This window comes from Hyperoodon ampullatus (assembly GCF_949752795.1).
Source record: "Hyperoodon ampullatus genome assembly, chromosome: 3".
Taxonomy (NCBI): domain Eukaryota; kingdom Metazoa; phylum Chordata; class Mammalia; order Artiodactyla; family Ziphiidae; genus Hyperoodon; species Hyperoodon ampullatus.
The window spans coordinates 158,383,611-158,407,437 of NC_136916.1; the positions used below are offsets into that span (position 1 = coordinate 158,383,611).

Consider the following 23,827-nt stretch of genomic DNA (forward strand, 5'->3'; position numbering starts at 1 on the left):
ATAAGGACTTCCTCCGTGGGGTATGAGTAATGAACTTGTTAAAAACAGGGATATCTGATATTCAGTTTTAAGTTCTTTTCCTGTTTTGTGCTGTAAATACTCACCATTGATTGCTAACCTTCAGTAAACATTGGATGTACCACCAGCCTTGAGTTATTAGTGCCTTGCAGAATGGAGAGAGGGGGCTGCCTTCATTAAATAAGATAATGCATCTAAAATACTTACTACAGGTCGCTCCACCAGAGTATAAGCTCTACCTAAGTGTTAGGTCATATTATTATGCTTTGGGAATACAGAAAGCTGCCCAGTGTGGAGGAATACAGAGGAGGCAGTTGGAGGTGATCAGAGAGGAGCTGGGGGAGAGTTTAGATTAAGAGCTGACAAATGACACTGAGGACATTTCAGTCCTCCTCACTTGCCCTCATTCTCAACTCCCCCTCCCCCAAATCCTGAGGAACATTAGGGAGCATACTTAGCTTCAGACAGTTACTTGAGTAGTTATTCCACTTGGATATTAAAAGGAAAGGGGGACCTTAGAGGCTAAAACCTTGTGATAATGTGGGACCTAGACAATTAGGTCTCAAAACTTATTCAAGAGGACTCTGGGCAGATAGGGATGGAAGAATAGGGGGAAGGAGTAGAATATTCTTCAGAATCCACAACTTAAGAAAAGTTTATGCTCTTGTTTGGCTTTTAACCCTATTGTGCACCTGATAACAGTTACTAGTATCAGTTAATTTTGTACCAACTAGGCTATAAAATTCTGTGTGTTCAGGATAGAGTTCTCTCAACGGCAGGGGGCCACTGAACTGGCCTGAGTTCTCCCCTTGTAGATAACTGTACTTTGCATGTCTATGGTCTGTCTGAACCAAACAAAACACAAAGCTGTTTCTTTCTTGTTTACTCCAAAAAACCTTTGTTTTCCTTGCGTTTAATCTTTTCCCCAGACCAAAATACCCTGCACGTTGTAGACAGATGAGTCTTTCTAGAATAATGCTCTACTGGCCAGATTCTGAAATGGCTTCATAGCCTTTATTAGATTGAGTCCACGCTCAACCTGGAGGCCAGCTCTTCCACAGCGTGGCCTCACTGTCACTCTTACCTCTTGATGTGCATGAACCCCTTACCCAGGTCAGGCTCACCTGCTAATCCAACCACTTTTACACTTGCCTCTTCCCAACCCTAAACTCCCTTCCTCTTGCCACTGAACTACATTTTACCCCCCACCTCCAGATCTCACTGAAAAAACATCTTTCTTGTGAAAATCTCCCAAGTATTCTGGTCCGTATCGATTTTTTTTGTGTCTATGTTGACATTGATCACTTGGATTCATCAATCAGTTGAACAGTTATTTGTTGAGTGCTGACAGTATGCCAAGAACGTAATGCAAATACTCTGTTATTGATTATGTGCTCTGTTACATTTCTAACTTACTTATATGTGTATGTACTTATTGCCAAAAACAAACCACCTTAGGAACTGTTTGTTTTCTCAGAGAATTAGACACAAAATATCAATGCAATAACTATATCTTGAATTGACTAAAGTATATTCATGATAAACTTAACTAGGATTCAGGTCACTTGTTAACTTGTCAGCTTATGATCACTAACTATATTAACAGGGTAATGAATCTTCTTAATTATAAATATTTTTTATTATGCTTGACCTCATTAAATCTTGCATAGTGACAGATTTTGTTTAAAAATTTTTATTAACAGCTCTTTTTCCTAGCTCAAAAAGGGTATTACAGGGGGCTTCCCTGGTGGCGCAGTGGTTGAGAGTCCGCCTGCCAATGCAGGGGACACAGGTTCGTGCCCCGGTCCGGGAAGATCCCACATGCTGCAGAGTGGCTAGGCCCGTGAGCCATGGCCACTGAGCCTGTGCATCCGGAGCCACAACAGTGAGAGGACCGCGTACCACAAAAAAAAAAAAAAAAAAGAGGGTATTACAGATGATAATAAGCAGAACAATTAAAAACAAAACCTCACCTCTATAGAGTTAGCCAGTGTGTAGACTTTATTACATAGGCACATTTTTTTTAAGTAAGCTGTTTTTACATAAAATAAATCACATAGTACAAGAAGTTACATTGAATGAGGATAGATGATGAAGGAAGGAAAAGCCAAGCCTTGGATCAGCTGAATCATTCACTGGATCTTGGGTCCCTCCATCCTGACAGATTGAAATGCTCTGTGAACGTTACAAAAATGCAGACTGAGGAGGGGGTGCTCTTTTAGCGCTCCCTGGCTTAAAACACTGATTGATTCTGTTTCATTTCTTGAATATGGTAAACTTTCTCCAGGTTCTGTTGGCAGGTTGACTGACACAAAGGTTAAATGCATGCTGACTTAGGGTCAGAGGAGTTCATATTCTTCCCTCTGTCACCCCAGTACTTCAAAACCCTTAGATGCTTTGGTCTGACAGGTTGCTGTAAAGATCTGATTGCACATCTGCTTTCCCAGAACCGCTCCCATTGGAAACCACGTGTGGGTGCTGACGCTGAAGCACACAGAGGCCAGACAGTGGTGCTTAAGGCTTCAGTCACAGTGCGGCTAGATGGTGTCCACAGCCAGCACTGAGGGTTTGATCTGAGGCAGAAGGTGGGACTGAACAGGAAGAGGATGCTGGAATTCCTTTACTTTGTCCGGCTGGAATTGAGCCATTATATCTGAGCAACTCTTAGTACAAGAACCTAAAAGCAAACTAACACATACCACAAAAGAGATGCTATTTTGTAGCTTGTACACGTTTTAAAAAAATAATTACATTTTCATGTTACTAAGAGACTGTGAGGATAGGGAGGACCGACCCTTTCATCTCCTTTTGCCATAACTGTGTTACAGATAGTCCCAGAATGTTTACTGTGTTTGTCTTCCTCCCTCGATTTCTGCAGTCTTTTGTATAAAAGGATCTATCTGTAAATCGTTGATTATCCCGACATAGCCCCTTGGAGGGTTAGACCGACTTCTGTTTCAGGTAGTACCCAAATCCTGTCAGTTCCTCTTCACCGTCACACCACTGTTGTGCCGGGTGAGGCCAGAGGAACTTCCAGAGCAGTGTTCCAACTGATCTTCACCGTCCTTTTGATCCTCCATGTTTATCTGTGTTTTGAAGGCAACTACAAAATAGAGGACTGCAGGGTTGTCTGGGCAGATGGTAAAGGATAGAGACATTAAAAGAAAAAAGATGGGCCAGCTGCTTTTCCCAGTATTCAAATTTTAAACTTCTTGGTTCTTAAGATTATATGAAGAGTCCTATTGACATGAAGTATCACTGACAGTGGCACCAAAGATAGTTTGTAAAATAATCCGTTAACACTGGAGCTGGAAAGGATCTGAGGGAACAGTCCAGCGTCCTCACTTTTTTAGCTGAGGTTTCTGAAGCCCAACTGGGAAAATTGCAGGTGACTTAACATGATGATTGTCTTCATGACTGTGTCCTTTAAAGATTCATAGAAACCCCAATTCTCCCTTGATAAAAGGCACGCCCACCAACGTCTTTACATCAACAGTCCTCAGTGTCCTTGTGTTTGGCCTTAACTCCCTTTAGGGAAGCTGGTTACTGGGACAGCACCTTGACCAAATACTTGTTGAACTGAATTAATTCTGTTCTTTATCCCTGCTAGGCAATCTTTTATTATTCCTGGAGCTCCTTACATTTAAGGGATGGCCTCTAGTTCAAGTATTTTGAGGTTTGGTGGCCAGTGCTGTATTTGTCATTTCTCTATACTTTATTTTTTCATATTGCCACTCTGGTTTTTGATTCTGTTCTTTTATAGCTTTTCATTACATCCAGTTATTATTTGCCTCTCTCCAGGCACTACCAAACACATGCTATGGATAGTTTCTGCCCTTACAGGCCTGGAATTGCAAATTCAGAGATACTTTTCCCCCCAGTTGTTAAAAGGACTAGACTCTCAGATTTGCTAAGGCACAGTATAAGAAATGTAAAAATTCCATATTCCTACTTTAGTTAATACATGGGAAAATACTACTGACACACACATTTATTTTCTACATTTATGTATCTTTCACTTTTAATTCTTTAAATACATAAATATGAGTTGCAATATCCAAAGCAAGTTTCATTTAAAAAGAACATAATTAAGAAATGGTAGAGAGATGGTGACTTGTAGGGAATTGGCACTTAGACATTGGTAATGACAATATGTTTAGAAGTTGGTGAAAATGCTATGACTAATTTTATATAAGAGCTGTCATGTTTTGAATGACACTTGTTAGTGAAATGTTAAAAGATAATTCCTTTACTAGATAATATTTTTTGTGGATTTAGCTTTTTGGTCAGTTTTGTTTGAATTTCCTGTTGCATTCTTAACATGACCTAAACTCTAGATATGCTAGAATTAACTTATAATCATCATTCGTAGAAGAGTTAAAGTTACCATTCCCACCTGGGAAAAATTTTTAAAGTAGGCTAAATGGCAGTGCTTCCTAGTCAAATCAACTTAATGTTTTAAAGATTTTTAAGAAAAATTTCAGATCATTCTCTGTTTTCCCACCACGAAACTTATGAGATTTAAAGCAGCTCTGAAATCATGATGTCACTTCACACGTTTCAGCCTTACTATCCCAGGCCTCCATCTTTCTTACTATGGTGACAAAATAAATACGCAGTAACGTTGGTCAGTGGTTAATGTTGGGGAAAACAAAGACCTAGCACACCAAGACTGTCCATGTACTCTATTAAATGCTTTCTTCTCCCTCTCACCATTCGAATGGGCAAGGCTTAGGCTCACAGAGCTGTCTGACTTGCAAGAACAAAACTGAATCAATAATCTGGACTATGACAGCATCTGTGCTACTGTTATCTTTGGGCATAAAAATGTTTTTCAATATGAATAAAATATACTGTAGTTTAAGTTCAGATGCACATTAAGTGCTTAAGTGCCGAGTTATCACTAGTTGACAGTGGAGGCAGGGAAAGAAAAGTTATTTAAGTTCTCCAGGAAATAGAAGCATGCTTGTGTGCTTTACTGTGTTTGATGATAAGTAAGGGTTAGGTGGTCTTAGAGTCTAAGCGTCAGTATTCATTCAGCAAACATTTATTGAATACCTAAGTAATTTTCCTTTATTTCATTAATATCTGTCCTATCAGCACAGGATTTAAGGTAGCTGAAACTTATTATATTCCAAACTAACTTGGTGGTACGTACTAGAAACAAAGAATAAGAGCCATTTCTTGCCTCCATGGATCACATTTCTTGGGAATATGAATTTCTAGGGAAATAAGCTCCTGCCCTCATCTACAGGATTTGAAAGGAAATTACTCTAATTTCAAATAAATATTTTCCATTAAAAAAATGTTCTTGGGAATTCCCTGGCAGTCCAGTGGTTAGAACTCAGCACTTTCAATGCAGTCGCCTGGGTTCAATCCCTGGTCAGGGAACTAAGATCCTGCAAGCCGTGCAGCACAGCCAAAAAGAAAAAAAATGTTCTCAAGGGTTATGAACCCTGCCAATAATGCAGGAAGGTTGGCGGGGGAGGTGGCAGGGAGAAGAAAATAGAAGAGAAAAAAAAACTGTCCAGATTATATTACATATAAGTAAAATACACAATTTTGATAAGGCATAACTAGTAGTGTGTTTACAAGAGTGGCAAAGGGAGTTTAACGGTGCACCCACAAAGTACCTCATAGTCTCGTTTGATATATCATGAGTACATCTCTCATCCTCCTTTACTATAAAGTCAAAAAAGGAAGTCAACAGTCTCAACAAAAAAAGCACAGCTCTTAATATCATGGGACATCTAATTTATATTCTAATAGTAATAGTAAGACTATGTATTGGTAAAATGAATTCACTTCTAATATTTTCACATTACTGATAACATAGATAAGGATTATTGGTGGCCACAAATAATTTGTGGCCACACACACAAAATCCAAGTCCAGGGTGGCAAACTTAGAATCTGCATATCAAAAAGGTATTTGCCCAACAGTGTTTTCTATGTAGGCTATTAACAAAACTACATAGAAACTACATCTAAAAATATATAGTATTATATTTCCCAACCCCCTAAATGCTACCCATTATCAACTTCCAAAAAACAGTAGAGGGAAAACAAATCTGATGAAATCAAGGTGGTAGGTTTTTAAAAATGAATGATAATCTGATTGCTGAATGTAGATAGCATGGAAGGGACTTTCCCATCCCTTGGTTTAAAAAAAAAATGTCCAGGTGAAAGTACAAAGGCAATGAGAATTAACCAACAGGAAAAAAGGGTCCAACCACCAATACACATGTGATGCTAGCAGGTGAAGCAGAGATCTTGAGAGGGTGCACAGGTGCTACCTTGGGTAAAGAAGGTGCTAGAATGACCTTCACCTTGCCAACTCTTCAACCCATTTCAATGTTTCTATAAGGAATCTCCTGTGCTTTTAGCACAACAGGGGAAGGGCTATGCCTTGGAGTCCTCAGTTGACAAAGACCTCTAGGGAACTCCACTGTATTTCAAAGAGCATGAAAAACCACTTATCAAACTAAAAACAAACAGAGTCCTAATACTGTTGAAACTAAACCTATATGTAGAAGGGATCTTGTTAAGAATCTAGCCCAAATCCAATCTAAGAGTCCCTTTCATAGCATTTAGGATGGGTTATTTTAGCCTTTGGGCATTTGCAGCAACTGGAAGTTCTACTGTTTGAGTCCATTCCTCTTTAGAACAACTCTTATTACAAAATTCTTTCTTATATTGAAGCAAACATCTGTCATCTATAAAGCTCCTCTTTTTGCCCTTTGAAGCAACACAGGAAAAGTCCGATTCCTCTCCCCTTTTATAGCTCAACAGAGATTTCAAGGCAGCTATTGTATCATTCCCTCTTTTTCCCTTTCCAGCTATACCTCCTGTTCTTCAGGGGAAGTATTCCCCTATTTCATGTATAATCACACTCTCCACAACCCTGGCCACCTGACTGGACACAGTCAATTTATTAACATCTCTCTTAAAATGTGGTTCCCAGAATTGAACCCAGCCCTCCATCCAGATGTGCAGCATGCAGGGCTCCCTAGACTTCTGTTACCACAGGCTGAATGCATTAGTTTTGGAATAGCTATGATATACTCCCAACTCAAAACTGAACTCACATTTCCCCAAGAAAACACTTTATACAAAAACTGCTGTGAAACTAGGACTTTCCAACACCCTTCCCATTAACACACACAGGTAAACACATACATCCGTACACACATAGGTACCCCATTTTGTACTTACGGGGTTGCATTTAAGAAACTCAGAATATAGAGTTTCTCATTAATGCCTATTTAATTTCATCCTTTTAGTTTCAGTCTTATGTTCAGGTATTTCAAAAAATTACAATGATTTCTATACCCTAATGTCAATACAAAGAATTCAATGAATATTCACGGAATGAACTAATCCCGAATCTGCCAGTCAACAGACTAGTTATGTGTCTATTTCTGTGTCATCCACAAATCGGATAACCCTTACTCTATTCTTCATGGGAGAAACAGGAAGGCAGGTAAAAGCTGCCTTTAAATTGTTGAGCTCGTATCCCCTTTGGGATGCAGAGGTACAGAATGTGAGCTGGAACAGATGAAGAGAAGGAATATTGAGTGTCCTAGATTCTTGGAATCAGGATTTAATGTTCCCAACATTAGAAAAATACGGCTTTCCCTCATCTCTACCCTAGAGTCTTCTGCCTTTTAGATCTATTACCATACTGTGATTATCAAACTCTGAATTTTTAGGAAAAGCTCATACAAGCTCAGTTTTGAAACGACTTTTAAAATGATCTTTTCGGGCTTCCCTGGTGGCGCAGTGGTTGAGAGTCCGCCTGCCGATGCAGGGGACACGGGTTCGTGCCCCGGTCTGGGAAGATCCCACATGCCGCGGAGCGGCTGGGCCCGTGAGCCATGGCCACTGAGCCTGTGCTCCGGAGCCTGTGCTCCGCAAGGGGAGAGGCCACAACAGTGAGAGGCCCGCCTACCGCAAAAAAAAAAAAAAAAAAAAAAAAAAAAAAAATGATCTTTTCAACTTATATTTTCTGTAAAGTTTGAGTTAAAGAGACACGCAGCTGGGCCTCCCTGGTGGCGCAGTGGTTGAGAGTCCGCCTGCCGATGCAGGGGATACGGGTTCGTGCCCCGGTCTGGGAGGATCCCATATGCCGCGGAGCGGCTGGGCCCATGAGCCATGGCTGCTGAGCCTGCGCATCCGGAGCCTGTGCTCCGCAACGGGAGAGGCCACAACAGTGAGAGGCCCACGTACCACAAAAAAAAAAAAAAAAAAAAAAGAGACACGCAGCTGTCTATTGGTATAAAAGGTATAAAAGGAGTTCCCAGATGCCCCTGACAAATGCCTGAGATATATGTATCCATCTGTTTCAGGAATCAGAAATGGCCTATGTTTTTCAGCGTGAATTTGGAAATTCACTGAGATTTAAGCTGTCTCCTGAATTTAATATCTTACAATGAATGTTCTTTTTCCCCAGAATGAAGAAAAGTAAGCTCAATTTTGCTTTCCCTTCAATAGCCACTCTTCGCAGAATGTGGGGTTAATCACAGAATTTAAAAGTGTCCTCTTGTGCCTTTTTTCCATTGTCTTATTGTGACTCAGGGTGATGAACCCTGGGACCGATGCCTTAGAAAGACGGAAAAAGCGTTTCAATCAACACTATCTAGAACCAGGAGGGAAGCATCTCAAAAACTTCTGTTGCATAGTGTTAACATTTGAAGAATGGAGACACCTATGAAAGGTCTAGCAGACCCAAAGAGGAAATCGGTTTTGTACCTTTTCTCAACTTTTTCTAAGAGGAGTGACAGAGATGGAGTCTTAGTTAATTAACTTCTCAAGATTGTTTTCCAGAAACTGATGTAAGTGACAGATGAACATCGGAAGGAAATCGAGCCAACAATGATGTTGGGAGTTTCTTTACCTGACTTTATCAGTCACAAACCATACCCAAGTGCTGTGAGAGAAGCAGAGTGGAGAAGAGGTTTAATTATACAGTAAGCTCCAAAAAGTCAGGTGACCCAGGTGCTTCAGGCATGATCAGAGCCTCTCCAAAGCAAGCACCTTAGGGCTTCCTGTTAGAATACAGGTAACTACAAACAGGGAGGTCCAATACACTGCTCCCAACATGGAGTAGCCAAGGTAGGCAGTGCCTTGAACTTCACCTATTCAGGAAGACATCCTGTCATAATGCTTAGGTCAGGGCCCCCTGCAGTAGGGCTTCGTCACTGGACCCCACACTCCTTGGGAGTTTCCATTTCATCTCCTTCAAAGTCTGGCTTCAAACTCTTTTTTTGCTCAATTTCCACCTGTCAAGAATAGAAGTCGGAGAGAAATATCAGAAGAAATATCAGGAAAACACCCCAACAAATAAATAAACCAGAAGAGAAAACCTCACTAGGTTCTTTGAGAGTCCTTGTAACTTGGTTATTGTTCTGGGCTTTAGTCACACCAAGCTACTGGCCATGTGTATTATGGTTCTGTCTTTGCACATGCCCTTTGCTTGGTCTGGAATTCCTCTCCCTCTCAGTCCACCTGGAAAATTCTTATTCTTTGCCTTAAACAGCTACTCAAAGGTCACCTCTTCTGTGAAGCTATTCTTGACTCACCAGGTAGAGTCAGGTGCTCCCCTGTGTATATTCCCACTACACCCTGTACCCGCTACACCACAGACTCCGTAGGACAGCGCAGGCCCTTGTTCACTATTGTACCCCAATAATATGGGCATACAGCAGGCAATCACAAAGGTTTATCAAATGAATGAATTCCTTTGCAGCTGGCTCTTTACACTCTCCACTATTTTATCCCTTTAAAAAGTCTCCAGGGCTTCCCTGGTGGCGCAGTGGTTGAGAGTCCGCCTGCTGATCCAGGGGACACGGGTTCATGCCCCGGTCCGGGAAGATCCCACATGCCGCGGAGTGGCTGGGCCCGTGAGCCATGGCCACTGAGCCTGCGCATCCGGAGCCTGTGCTCCGCAACGGGAGAGGCCACAACAGGGAGAGGCCACAACAGTGAGAGGCCCGTGTACCGCAAAAAAAGTCTCCAGATGGATAAGTATTGTAGTGTTTACAGTTCTGCCTGTATCTTTTGGAAAATACTGTAGCTGTAACTGTAAAGAGATTAATAAATTAATCTTGCCTTGAGAGTAATATACCTCATCTGAAGCCTTTGATAAATCAGGCAGGGAATCCTTTGAGCTGAAGGAGTTTCATAATTAAAGCTGCTCTTCTCAATACCACTTGGATATTTATGAGAGGGAAACAATTCAAGACAGAACAGTTGACTAGGGTCATGTTTGAGGAAAGTGCTGGGTCTTTTCCTGGCCACAAGATGGAGTATTTGTTCTTTTTGGTAGTTTAATGTTTGAAATCACACAAGTAAGGAAATATTTAAAGAACAATTAAATGATCATACAAATCTAAGGATGTTACTTACGAATAGAAAATTATTAAACCACTTTGCCAAATCCTTCAGTAACCCCCTGTTTTCCGTCTTTGGCATATAATCTCCTCCTATTGAATTTCTAGCTACTCAGGATACAATCACTATTTATGTCGGAAATCTCCAACTTCATTTCCTCCTTCACAGCCCTGATCCCGTTACTATTATAGAAGCTTGCTTGGCTTTTGAGTTTGTCCAGTTCTAGCCCAGTGACCAGGTTGTATGACTTGGTATATGTCATACTTCACTATGACATACTGTCCTACATAGTGTCATACTTCACTATGTAAACTTCATTCAGATCCACTTCATCAACACCTGTAGCTGAAATAGATGCTTTGGGTTAGCATTTTCCTGACCCTCCCTCCACTTCCAAACTCATTCCCCTGCACATAAATTATATGACAAATGAGTAATAATAATCGCATTACCCCATTACTCTGTTGTTGTTCATGATGACTGAAAGACATTACATACTCCTCCTTCATCAGCCTGTACTTCTCTTTCCACCCTTTCTCTTGCCTGCTAGAGAGATTATTCATTTAACTCAGAGCAGACTCAACCACAGCTATGCATGGTAAACCGCCTGCAAGGCGGTAGGAGAATACCCTGCACCCTGGGCAGGCATTGCTAAAAGGAATGAGAAGGGGGAGGGCATGGGGGTGAACAGACAGACTTGGAAACATTAGCCAGATGCCTCCCGAGGCTACCTTGTAGCTGTAGTGTGCAGAATAATTGACCCACTTCCTGACGTCCGTCTTGTCTTCCACAGAGATGGATCTCACCGCAGCTTTGGAGGCAGAAGTTGTAGGCATGCTGAACTCAACGTTAATGTGATTGGCAAATCTGGAAGGCACTTCCCGGTCAGAGCCAAGTTCAAGATGGCAGAAGAAACAGTGTGGGTGACCAGAAGCTATGAAAGAAAGACAAAGAATCTAGGGTTCAGGTTCTTTGGGGAGGAAGTGGAAGAGCCTCAATAACAAACAAAAGGAGGCCTGGCAGTCTTTAAGAGCATCCTACTGTCAGCAGAGGATCTGCCTCGGCAGAAATCACACTGCATGTGCTTCAGACCCTTTGACATAACACTATCTGACTACGGTAGCCTGGTATCCTAGCAATAAAACCCATGACCTGAGAAATGGAGTGCATTCTGCCTGCTCAGGTCAGAGTGCTATGTAAACACAGTGTAAATACTATGAAATAGAGGTTGTAGACTGGCAGAAAGGAATAAAAGAGATCAGCACTTAGCACCCAATAAAACAACAGACAGCCACCTGGAGCAAAATCATCAATTTCCTTTGGAAGATGAATTTTCTTAATAGCGTTCGATATTTTTTAAAAAATGCTTTTGGCGTGTTTTTTTTGGTGAACGGCATATAAAAATGACAAAGCCCTTAGAAACAGCACATATGCTTTATGGAAACGTGTGGAATGCTGGAGAGAACACAGACTAATAGGATACCTGGGTTTAACCTGCAGCTCTCCTAAGTGCAGAGATCCCACACCCAAGTCCTTTTTGTTCTCTTCAGGCTCAATTCCTCATGTGTGAAGTGGCGAGTTGGGGGGTGGTGGAAAAGGGTAGGCTGGATAATGCCAAGCATCGTCCCTTACCGCTATTTAACTGTATAAATCTATGGCTAGTTCTGCTGTATCTGGAAGGCAAACTTATGGTTTGATTTTCATTTGAGGATTGTTATTAGATTGTTTGAGGGAAAAGAGTCAGAACTTAGTTCTGTGACGATCACCATTGCAGCATCGATCACCATTGCAGCATCGTTGTCGTTCATCAGATGTAACAGGAAACGTTTGTTGATAACTCTGAGCCAGGTACTGTGCTAAGTGCTTTATGCAGATTCTCTCCCTGTGTCTTCATAACAGTCCCTTGAGGTCATAATTATTACGTTGCACAAATGAGGAAACTTGGGCTTCGGGAGGTAAGGTCAGCTGCCCAAGGTCATAGCTAGAAAGTGGCAGAGCCAAGAACTGGACCCAGCAGTCTGACTCCCAGATGTTCTTAACTCGTTTGTCTGAGTCATAACCTCACAGTCCTCAAACCTCAAGACAGGTTTGCAGGGTGACGGGTGGAGAAAAAGGAAGCTGTAAGAAACCCCATAAAGCAACTCACTGTGGATAAACCGTGTGACTCTGACTTTATTATGTAACTGAAACAGCCCTTAGTTATCTGAGTTTCCCCAAATAAACAGTTCCAATTTCCTTTATTGGTCTGGGCAGGACTTTTTAATCTTGGAGCCTGAGGACATACACACCCACTCTCCAAGGAAAACATAACAGAGTGAAGTATTTGTTTTGCTCTGTTTCACAAACGTAACATATTTCAATGGGGCTTTCTGAAGAGTAATACTTTGGAAAATTAATTGAAAAAATTGCAGTTTTTTAGGAAAGGAATTTAAGATATATGTAGTAGTAAAAATTACATTATTTGAAAATGAATCCATTCAATTTTTTTAAAATGTGTACCACAGATGTAATTATATAGCTGTCACTTACTGAACACTTATTACAGGCCAGAGACTGTGCTAAACACTTAAAAACATTACTAATTCCATTCTTAATGAGCTAGGTGTTAATAACCCTATTTTATAAAAGAGGAAACTTGAGATTTCTCTGAAAGGTTTAAGTAAATTGCCTGAGGTCACACAGCCATTAACTTGTAGTACTGGGAATAAAACTCATTATGTAACTGACTCCAAATTATGTCCTACACTCCTCTCAATATATTGCTATAGATTTAGATCATTACAAAGTATTTAGAGGAGTTTCTTAATTTAATTCAATAGCAACCTGAACAACAGTTTTATCTAATTACCCTTGTTTACACATTGTTGGAACACTGGAAATCAGAACTTTCCACAAAACTGACCCCCCTCTTCTCACCCCACCAAAGCATATTCACAGCAAATTCTATGAAAGCAACAGTCCCTCTTGAGTTCTAGCATCAGCTAATGGATGTGTAGGGCTAGTGGATAGATAGGGAAGCACAATTTTGAAAGCTAGTATAATTTCATTCATGTTAATGAACTAATGAGCTCCCATTATGTCATCTTCCTTGATGAAGCTGAGAAAATTTAATATTAAAATTCAGATTTCTATTTTCCATAAAAGGGGAATCATATTGGAATTGTTTTCTCTTCACCTGATCTAATGAGAACTGGAATTCCAGCAAAGAAAGCTACCTATGCAGAACAGAATGTTTTGTTTCCTGGCAGACAATCTGGGAAAGCACAGAAACTTGTTCTGGTGCCTTCTAGGATTAAAGGAAAGCTCTTGGGATTAGGACGGGAGGGGTCCTAGGAGAGCACAGATAGAGGGACCCTGCTGGTGGGAGCCATGTTGGAATCCAATGGCAGCTTGTTAGCCTTTTGATGGCTTGATTGGGATAAGCCTGCTGTGGCTGCAGGCCTGAGGTGCCGACAAAGCCCGGGATGCCAACCTGCTGGCCCATGCTGCCCTGCAGTCTGACCATCCTACCTGTTGGGGCTAGGGTTGCAGGGCCACTGCAGGTGGGAGATGTGCAGAGGTTCAGTCCTCTTTCACTGTAAATAGAGGTGTGAGGATTATGGAAAATGGCCTATAAAAGGCACCTTCCCAAAGCTATCTCCAGACTAAGAGGAGCTCAGAAAAGGGACAGTTACTAACAGATCACTGTCAATTCTCTGGCTTCATGGATGGGGCAGTGGATGGGGAGGGCAGGGGCTGGGCACAGAGAATACCAGCAATGGTAAGAACTTGCATTCTGACTGGAATTCAGATCCTGTACATCTCAAGTTTCCAGAAGAAGGGTGCTATTAATTTCCTGAACTGATACAGAAATATGCCATTGGCCAGAAGTAGAATAAGAAGCTCTTGGGGGGATTTCATGTCTAAAAATATACAACCATGACAGCAAAAGCAGTAATTGAGTGGGGGGTAGGTTTAAGTGAGAAATATCCCCAAATATCCTTAGGCTGTCTTTATGTATTTTAAAAATCATTCACAAATAAAGTTCCAGTAACCTGGAAATACATATGTAGTATATAGGCTGCATTTACTTGGCCTTGAGCCTACTTAATAGTACCCCGCTGGGAAGCATTAAGGAAAGTGGTTGCCGAGGACTATTTATTCCATGCCCTGCATCTGCTCCCTTTTTATTCTGGTAACAATCTTTTTTTCTTCCTCTTCGAGAAATACTCTTCCCCAGCACTGCATGTCATCTTGGTGGTCATGTCAGTCAAAATGCCCTCTCCTCCCTTTTACTCTTGGGAAGTGGCACAAGGACAGAAAACGGCCTGTGATGGTTTGTCCCAAAGGCTGCAGCCTGAGGAGACATCCACAGGTCCTGCTATCAAGAGCTATCCTTTCTGAAGCCTGCTTGTTCCTTCAGTTCTGTGAGCTATCTATATCTTTCCAACAATTTATTTCTTTTTGCTAAAAGAAGCCAGTCTTTGCTGCTTATAAAGCCCCTCACATGGTACTTTTAAATATTTGAGAGAAAGAACTTTGAAACAAATGAGGTATGTGTGTACACACTGAGAAAACTGCAAATCTCTGTTCTCATAGTGGAAGTAACGTTGAGTTTGTGTCTGTTTTGTGTCATCTACTAAGAGGCAGCTGTGGTATGGAGAAAAAAGACCCCTGGATGTGATGAGTCATGTCACTCCCGGTCCTTAATTTTCTCATCTGTGGAATGAAGAGGTTTGACTAAGTTATCCCCAAGGTCCTTTCCAGCTCGAAAATCCAATTATTCCATAATGAAGTGATCTGAATACATGCTTAGTAAATTGCAGAGCTAAAAATTCCAGTAAGCATAAACCTGAGGTCTTTTTTCACGTCAAGCCTCTTGCGGGTTAAACAGTAATTTTCCCCATTACCTCAGTTCTCTTCTCAAGGGCATCCGTGCCAAAGGAGAATTGAAGGTTTCTCCTTTCTGCCATCAATTCACATAGGCCTCATGGCTGAGGCGGAAATCACAGTGCTATCACCAGGAGAATACAGTGCTGATTTCCCGGAAATGAATAAGCAAGCTCAGAGAGGAAGACTTTATGTTAAAAATTCTGTCAGTTTAGAAGTAGGGGGTGGCAAATCCAGCCTCAAACACAGAGGTCCAATTGTCTCTTCAGTTTGCACTGCTACACCCAGTGTCTGACAAGAAAGCCCTGGTGTGTGTCCACTGCCTGGCCTGCCTAGGGAGTTGGCCAGATCGTATTGCTTCTTGGCTTCGCATTGTTTTACATTTAGGGTAACACAGCCACTCCACACTCGGAACAGGAAATGAAGACTCCAAACATGCTGTTAGGATTTAATAGTAAGAATGGAAAAAAGAATATCTGCATAAGAGAAAGACTTTAACCAACAGTTTTTCCAAACCTCTCTCTTCCTTTTTTTTTTTTTTTTTTTTTCTGGCCCAAATACCCACTTTTTTAACAGATGAGCAAAGTTTATTATAAACAAGAAGAAAAGTGATTTAAAGGGCCACAGGATCATGGGCTTATTGCCTGCCACTGGGGTCACCCAGACTTACTCTAAGAAATAAAGCTATTAGAGCTGATTTGATTACTCCTTAGTTTTGTCATTTCACCAAATCTCACTGGACCCATGAGGAAAGTCATTGCCTTCAGGCTCACTCAAGCACAGAAGCACCCCTGCTAGCGGTGATCAGGCCAGCTAGGGCTGTTTTAAACTGTCTCCTTTGTTTAAATTAAACATCCCTTCCCTTACTTTTTGTCCTTTTGAATTTCAGTCCTTTTGGACCTTCATGTCCTGGCTGGATCTTCAGTCTGATCAGAGGCCCCTTCCCCATCTCCAGATCCTGGCTCTGAACTTGGGATGTTATGATTGACAGGCCTTGCACAGGGCGACTGGAATCATAAATCTAACTCTTGGCCTGTACTGTACACATGACTGGCCATAAACTGCCTCTTTTACCTATACTTGGGGCACAGACATCTCTTCAAAACCCAGAAGCCTTCTAGGATCTGGAAAAGGATAGCTTCCAACACCAGATAAAACTTTAATGAGTCAGAAAAGAATACAGAATCATAAGCTGCCTTGGAAATCTGCTTAGCCCAGCTGAGAAGAAGAATGCATAGTTTTATGGAAGAAGTGTGATAGTAAGAGAGTAGAAAGATGGAGTGAACTGGGTCATGCATGTTTAAGTACTTTGCTCAAATATTTTTGCTTCTCTGGTCCCCCATTCCCCCATCCCCCCCCCATCATCATTCCTATCACGTAACAAAAACCAGCACTTCACAGGGAAAGAGAATGTGGAACTTTGATGCCAGCTCTTTCACAACCATGTGGCGGTTCTCACAGAAGAGGAAGCTCTGCCTACCTGAGTTTTTGTCAGGCAATCGGTTTATCCTCCACACAATGGAATTGAAGGCATGCTCATACTTCGCAGTTCCCAGAGTTACTCTCATGACAGGCTCAGAGCCAGACAAGCTAGTTGAGCCAAAACTTGCCCCCCGGTTCACTTTGGCTTTCAGAGACTTCTCCCCCAGGACACTTTCCCTGCGGAAGTTTTTCACCCACTCACTGGGCACAGGGTAGCGAACCATCACATTCTCACAGGGAATCTGAGTGAGAGGATCACAGTTAGAGGAGAAGCCAGATGACATCCTCAGCCAGCTCTGCACCTCCACCTCTGCCCCACTGATGCTTGCCACAGTCCTGAGCGTGAAAGGCAAGGTCTTCTCGGCAAATACTGTCCTGAACCTCATTAGCTCAAGTCGGCAGGCGTCCAAAGGGTTGAACAGAATAACCCGTGAGCTGTTGAATACATCCTCATCCACACACCTGTGAAAGCGGCACTCGTGGAGCTTGATCCACTTTGTGGTGGTGGTGGGCATGATATCTTGCCGGGAAACGATTTCGTTCCCTTTGACGAGGACGTCATTGAGACCCAAGCGGCACTCGGCAAGGCCAGAGAGGAAACTCAGGATGTGGACCCGTGTCAAGACACGGTGCTGGAGAATCTGGTTGTCTCCTTTGCTCACAAGGCCAGAGAATTCATCTCGGACATCCACTGCAATCTCCTCTTCAAGGTAGTTCAAGCCAACTGTGCACAGGTCCATTGACAACACCGGCAGGTCCATGAGACGGTCCTGAACTGCACGGATGAAGCTCAGGAAGTCATCGTAATTGGTGGTGCCCAGCTTAATCACTTGTTCCCTCTCGGCCACGTGGGCCACGGCAGGTTTAGGCTGGTATTTCTTCTTCTCCTTGTAGGTGACACGGTCTATCCGCAAGCTGTGGATCCTGCCGTTCTCATCATAGTTTTGGAGCCGGGGCTCTGAAATCTCATGGCAGATCTCCAGCTTGAACTCACGGAATGGCTTTTCTAAGCCCTTCTCGTAATACAGCTGCAGATACCCGCTGTCTGTCAGTTTGATGTAGATGGGTCCCCAGTGCCTAGAGGACATGATGTTTTTCTTCTCAGGGATCCTAAGCATCATGGGCCAACCATCCTTGGGCTGGGACAGTGCGGAACCTGGTGGGTGGTCATCTAGTTCAATCCAAGCTATTGGGTCATCATCAGGGAGTGTCGTACTCCCTGAGTGATCGGGATCCTCAATTTGGAGTCGTTTGAGTTTTTCAACAGCATCAGAGTGTGACTGGTTTTTGCTTGAATCATCAAAATTGATGGCATCCTTGTAGACGACAATGAGAGAATCTCTTTGGCTTTTGCCTGTGGTACCAGACATGGAATTGTCTTGGGAGCGCCTCTCCTGCTCCTCAAAGAAAGCGCGGAAAGGGTTTATAGGGGAGGGTTGTACATCCTGTAGAGTCTCATTCAGAAAAGGATTGGTTGCCCTCCAAAGAGGAGCCTCAGGCACGGAAGGCGGATGGTTTAAGGAGGAAATGTCCAGCTTCTGAACTTTGGAGAAGTTCATCAAAGTGCTCTTGGGACGTTCCCTCTTCTTAAATGACCCAGTTGAGTTATAAGGTACATCTGGGATCCCAGATGCAAGAGGTGGTGTTTTCGGCTTCAGAGGAGAGGTGATTGGTGGCAAAGGACTGCTGACTTCATTGTCATCAAAAGTGACCCAGCTAGGGAAACGAGCAGAGGTCACTAGAGTGGCGGGGTGTCCGTTCATAGCTGGACTGCTGGCCTGCCAGTTGATGGCCTCCATCTCTACCTCTTCATCTTCCTGAAGAGAAGAAGAATTGTCTAAAAGGAAAAGGAGAACATATGAGGGGCTGCTATTCAGGGCCTCTAGAGGTATAGGAAGGAAGGATGACTAGAATTTTATATGGAATCCAGTAAATTCCAAAGCATTTCATTACTTGTCCTCAAGTGTTTCGTCTGGGCACAGCTCTCACCGTTTTGTAATAAGCACACCAGTTTTGTAATAAGCAGTAAGAATACAAATGTCAATACAGAAGCACTGATAGGACCCAGGTGCCTTGCAATTTAACTCTTAGACATTCTCCCTTTATTTTATCGAAGTTTCTGGAATAGATTTTTTTTCTTGACTCTAAAGTATGCTTATATTTTTAAACATTGAAAACTACCTCCTACATAAAATGATATAAAGCTGATCTCATTGAACAAAATAAGCCATATGCTCTAAGTGATAATATGATTGCAAATAATGTAATCAGAGAGATTTTTACCCAAATGTGGTAAATAACTATTAAAGACAAAATGTTAACATCCTTAATATGAAATAAATTTACACAAGTGAATAACAAAAATACAAAAACTTGAAATGCAGGCAAAGGACGTATACAGACAACCCAGGAAAGAGAAAGGAAAAATGTCTAATAACCATGTAGAAAATGTTCAGTCTCACTAGTAATAAGAAAAATGTAAATTAAACCCCCAAAATCAGTGAAGATTTTTAAAGTTTTAGTATTCGCTGAGGGTAAAGGTGCTATAATATGAACAGTAAATAGACCCTTAATGGGACCATAAGTTGCTACAAACTCTGAAAATGGTTTGGAATTTCTATTAAGGGTCTTACAAATATTCATGAACAATGACTTAGTAATCTCACCCTAAGGAAATAAATCCAAATTAGGAACCAAGTTTTGGGTGAATGTTAAAAACTGAGGCATACAATGGAATAACACGCAGCCATTAAAATGTTTACAAGTACGTATAACATGAGAAAATCCTCCTGACATTAATCTCTTCTTTTTCTCTAAAATACTTTTCCATCTTGAGGTTTAATTTATGGAAAAAAAAAGATTATTACAAATAAAACTCCACCCTAGCAGGGGCTTCGAGGAAGGAGATACAGGAGTTGAGTTTCGATGCAGGAAGACCCAGACCTTTTCAGTAAAGACGCTGTGTGTCTGCTGGGGTTATGGGAAGGAGGAGGAAATGAGGCCTTTATAAAGCAAGGAGTGGATGCTGAGGAAGGAATGGCACAGAAAACAAATCTGTACCTGGCATATAGTAAATGCTCAGTGAAGGATTGTTAATTGAATGAGTGAGAAAAGAAACTGCTTTGGAGCGGTTCTATTCTCTCTGTCTCTGGAGGAATGTGTATGGGGATCTCTGCCGCCATTCCATCCACCGTTTTTACTGCCAGAAATTTGGAATCAAAGAGAAATGAATACTCAAATGGTTAAGTCAAATAGTTGACTTTTCTTACCATCCTGCTAAATCTTCACGAATATCATATCCAACCACACCAAATCAGCAATGTCACATATAATTAAACATGTAATTACACATGGATGGGATGGCTGCCTCTCATCCATCTCTCAAAGTATATTTATTCAAACAAATAGCAATCACCTCTACTGAAAACATCAGTTTGAAAATATAAGCTAAATACATGCATGAGTGAGCATACATACATACCCCCACACTCACCCCAGAAATATAATGAGCAAAAAGTATTTTCTATATATGCAGCATCACAAAAGAATTTCAAAGCATTTTAAAATTAAAGATGAAACTCTCCTTCAAATTAATCATTAATCCACTTTTGTAGATGCATAAGTGATTTATTTTCTAGAAAATGAAGGGAAAAGGGTCAGAAAACAATCCAGGTTTGTAGGACTTATATTTTATTACTACTACAACTGCTGTTGTTGTTGCTGTAATGAAGCCTAAAGGGAACAATGTGGCCCTGAGTAAAATACAATCACTTCCTTGGAACAGTAACTAATCCTCCCTAGAGAACTGGCAAAAGGGGTGTATCGCAAAATGCATCACTTTCTAATGAAGCAGCTCTATGGAGCTTTTGTAAGCAGTATTTCCACCCAGACAGTCTGGTATTGACCCACCCCTTGTACCAGGGATATCCTTTTTGCCTTGGAGCTCATTACTACTCCCTAGTTCAAAACGTGCCCTAAGTCCTTTTCCTTTGGAGGGTGGCTTTCTGCCAAAGCTGTTTATTCTTGCTGCTAAAGGATTCTCTTCTGTTGGGAGACTTGTCCCCAAAATAGCACTTCTCATCTTCCTCTCCCAAACCAAAAAAAGGGGGGAAAAAGGCCTTTGTCTCCACTGAACATAATTTTCTTACAATAAATTTGTTTTTAAGCCAAGTTACTTGAGATCACACCAAGTCCTACACAGTTGTGAAGCATTTGACTCATAATACAATTTAAATGAAGTATCTTTAAATTTTGGGGGAAATTTTTTGAATTTAATTTCTAGAGATTCTACATTCTCTTTGACAGCCATCAAAAAGTTTCAGAAGACTGTTATAAAGTCTCTCCTTTGGCATTTTCATCTTCCATGATTACAACCTGTTTTAAAAATCCATCCTTTGGGATGATAGTGGGATATAGGTCAAATTTCTGAAAATGAAAATTTGTTTTTCTACAAAATCATTTACAAAGAAAAAATATCTTAATAAAGACACTTTTATAGGGCTTCCTTGGTGGCTCAGTGGTTGAGAATCCACCTGCCAATGCAGGGGACACGGATTCAATCCCTGGTCCGGGAAGATCCCACATGCCGCGGAGCAACTAAGCCCGCGCACCACAACTACTAAGCCTGCGCTCTAGAGCCCGCGAGCCACAACTACCGAGCCCGCCCCACGACTACTGAAGCGCAGCCAAAAAAAAAAAGTTTTATAGATGAAAAGCAAAAGTGATCCACAGTTCATATAGGTCACAGTGGTTCATATTTTCATATGAAAATAAAGCATTTCTTGAGGTAAACCTAAGGACCGCCAAATAGTACTTTTAAAAATTATCCCGTTAACACTGACTTCGCTATTTGTGAGTTCTTAATTTTTTTTCACTTATCACTGACTGAAGGACATCCTCAATTGTTTTTATAAAGGTTAAGTCATATATTTTCTGAGCCTCTTTTTATTAAAGGATGGTCTTTGAGACTTTCACGTATAAAAAAATGACAATCTGTATGTAAAATTTCTTGGGGAAAATATTTGTATCATATAAGACAAAAATTCGACCTCTTTAATATATGACAGTGTATCCTTAATAAAAATGATACACCCTCGCAATAAAATAGGATGAAAACAGACTATTCACTAATGAAGAAATATAAATATCTAATAACTCTTTGGAAAAAAGAGTTTAACCTTATAAAAGAATAAATACAGGACTTCCCTGGTGGTCCAGTGGTAAAGAATCTGCCTTCCAGTGCAGGGGACGCGGTTTGATCCCTGGTCGGGGAACTAAGATCCCACATGCCGTGGGGCAACTAAGCCCGTGCGCCTCAACTAGAGAGCCCAAGTGCTACAAACTACAGAGCCCACGTGCTCTGGAGCCTACGTGCCACAACTAGAGAGAGAGAAGCCCGCATGCTACGAAGAAAGATCCCACGTGCCACAACTAAGACCCAACGCAGCCAAAAATAAATAAAAATAAATTAATTAATTAAATAAACATTTTTTTAAAAAAAGAATACATACAATTCTCCCTGTGTCAGAGAAACAAAGATTTAGAAAGAATAATAATCATTACTGGTGACACGTGGAAATTTACACTCTATAATGTAAGTGTTAAAAAGAAATCTTTCTGGAAGGCAATTTGAAAATTTGTACAAAAGTCTCAAAAAAAAATCCAAGAATTCTACTTATAGGCTTTATCTAAGGAAAGAACAAGACATGTAATGATGTACATAGTGGTATGTTTATCATAGCAGTGTTTGTATCATGGAAAAATTGGAAACAAATGTCCAATAATGGGAGATTGGTTATATCAACTGTTATACACCTAAAATGGAATCTCATGCATCAATCAAGACAATGCTGTTGATGATGTTAATTCACTGGAAACTGATCATGATATACATTGTTGAGTGAATAACAAGAGCCTACAGTGTGGAGTCAGACTGCCTGGGTTTCAATTCCGTGTCTGCAGCGTATTAGCTATGTGACTTTGGGCAAGTTGTTTAATTTCTCTGCGTCTCAGCTTTCCCACCTATGAAACTAGAAGAATATTAAATCCTACCTAACAGGGTTGCTGTGAAAATTTAATACAGATGTTAGAATTGTGTTTGGCAAATAATAAATGTTCAGTATATGTTAGCTGCTATAACTACTGCTGCTGCTGCTACTGCTGCTAGAATGATACATATTCATGATATAAAGTGTATATATGTACTAAAAAGCTTTTTGATGTGAAAACAAATGTCTCATGTGGGGTAAGAGGTGATTTTTAAAATTCTAAGTCTGTATTCTTTCTTTTTAAAAAAAATGCTGTATTGCTTACAAAATAAAGAAATATTAAAAGGTCAAAACCTATCTTTATTCCTCCCACTGATTAACCTTAGGGCAAGAAAACCAACAGCTTCGCTGTAGTCCATGTTGATAATGCAGCAGTTAGATCTTTCCTAAGACACTTACGACTGGTGTGGCTGGTAAGGGAAACAATAAGGGGGAAAAAAAGACTGGCAAATTTCTCCACTAAGAAATCGGCAAAAACTAATTATCTTCAGAACAACATTATCATCCACAATTCCGTTTTACTGACTTATTAAAATATAACCAAAACTCCAGCATCATTTTAATTACTCTCTCTTCCATATTGCTTTTAGTATTATGAGTTGGCCTCTGCCAAACAAAAGCCATGGATGAAGATTAGGTTCTTATTCTACACCACAGGGAGAATTTCCAGTACCTAAGAGCTTCCTTAATGCCTTTACTGATGCAAACTAAAGAGAAATGGCGGATTCTTTTAATGTTAGACCACTATCTATTTTAAATACCACAAAGATTAAATTAGTTGATTACAACAGCAATCAAAACCACCAAACTGAAGAAAAAGTAAGCACTATGGGGAAAAAAATCAGATTATATGATATTTTAAATACAGCAGACAGTCTGCCATCTTCCTCCCCCATTTGTTAACCTAATTTGTTAAATGCAATGACAAGTGCAAAAACCTTATTGAGAGCTGTTCGCTGGAATTTATGAGCAGTGGCAAAAACAAATATTCTTAGATTACTGTGCTTTTCTCAACATGAG

At 41.0% G+C, this 23,827-nt stretch overlaps 1 protein-coding gene across 1 annotated transcript in view; it reads right to left on the reverse strand.

Annotated features, from left to right (window-relative positions):
* Nucleotides 1–7,380: 7,380 nt before the first annotated feature.
* STON2 (stonin 2) overlaps nt 7,381–23,827 on the reverse strand; it is a gene marked incomplete at its 5' end in the record, with an annotated part of 113,949 nt that continues 97,502 nt past the window's right edge. The window contains 4 exon segments of the mRNA XM_079699869.1: nt 7,381–7,783; nt 8,017–9,298; nt 11,141–11,343; nt 16,759–18,597. Coding sequence (XP_079555995.1) covers nt 9,215–9,298; nt 11,141–11,343; nt 16,759–18,597 — 2,126 coding nt within the window. The 3' untranslated portion in view covers nt 7,381–7,783; nt 8,017–9,214.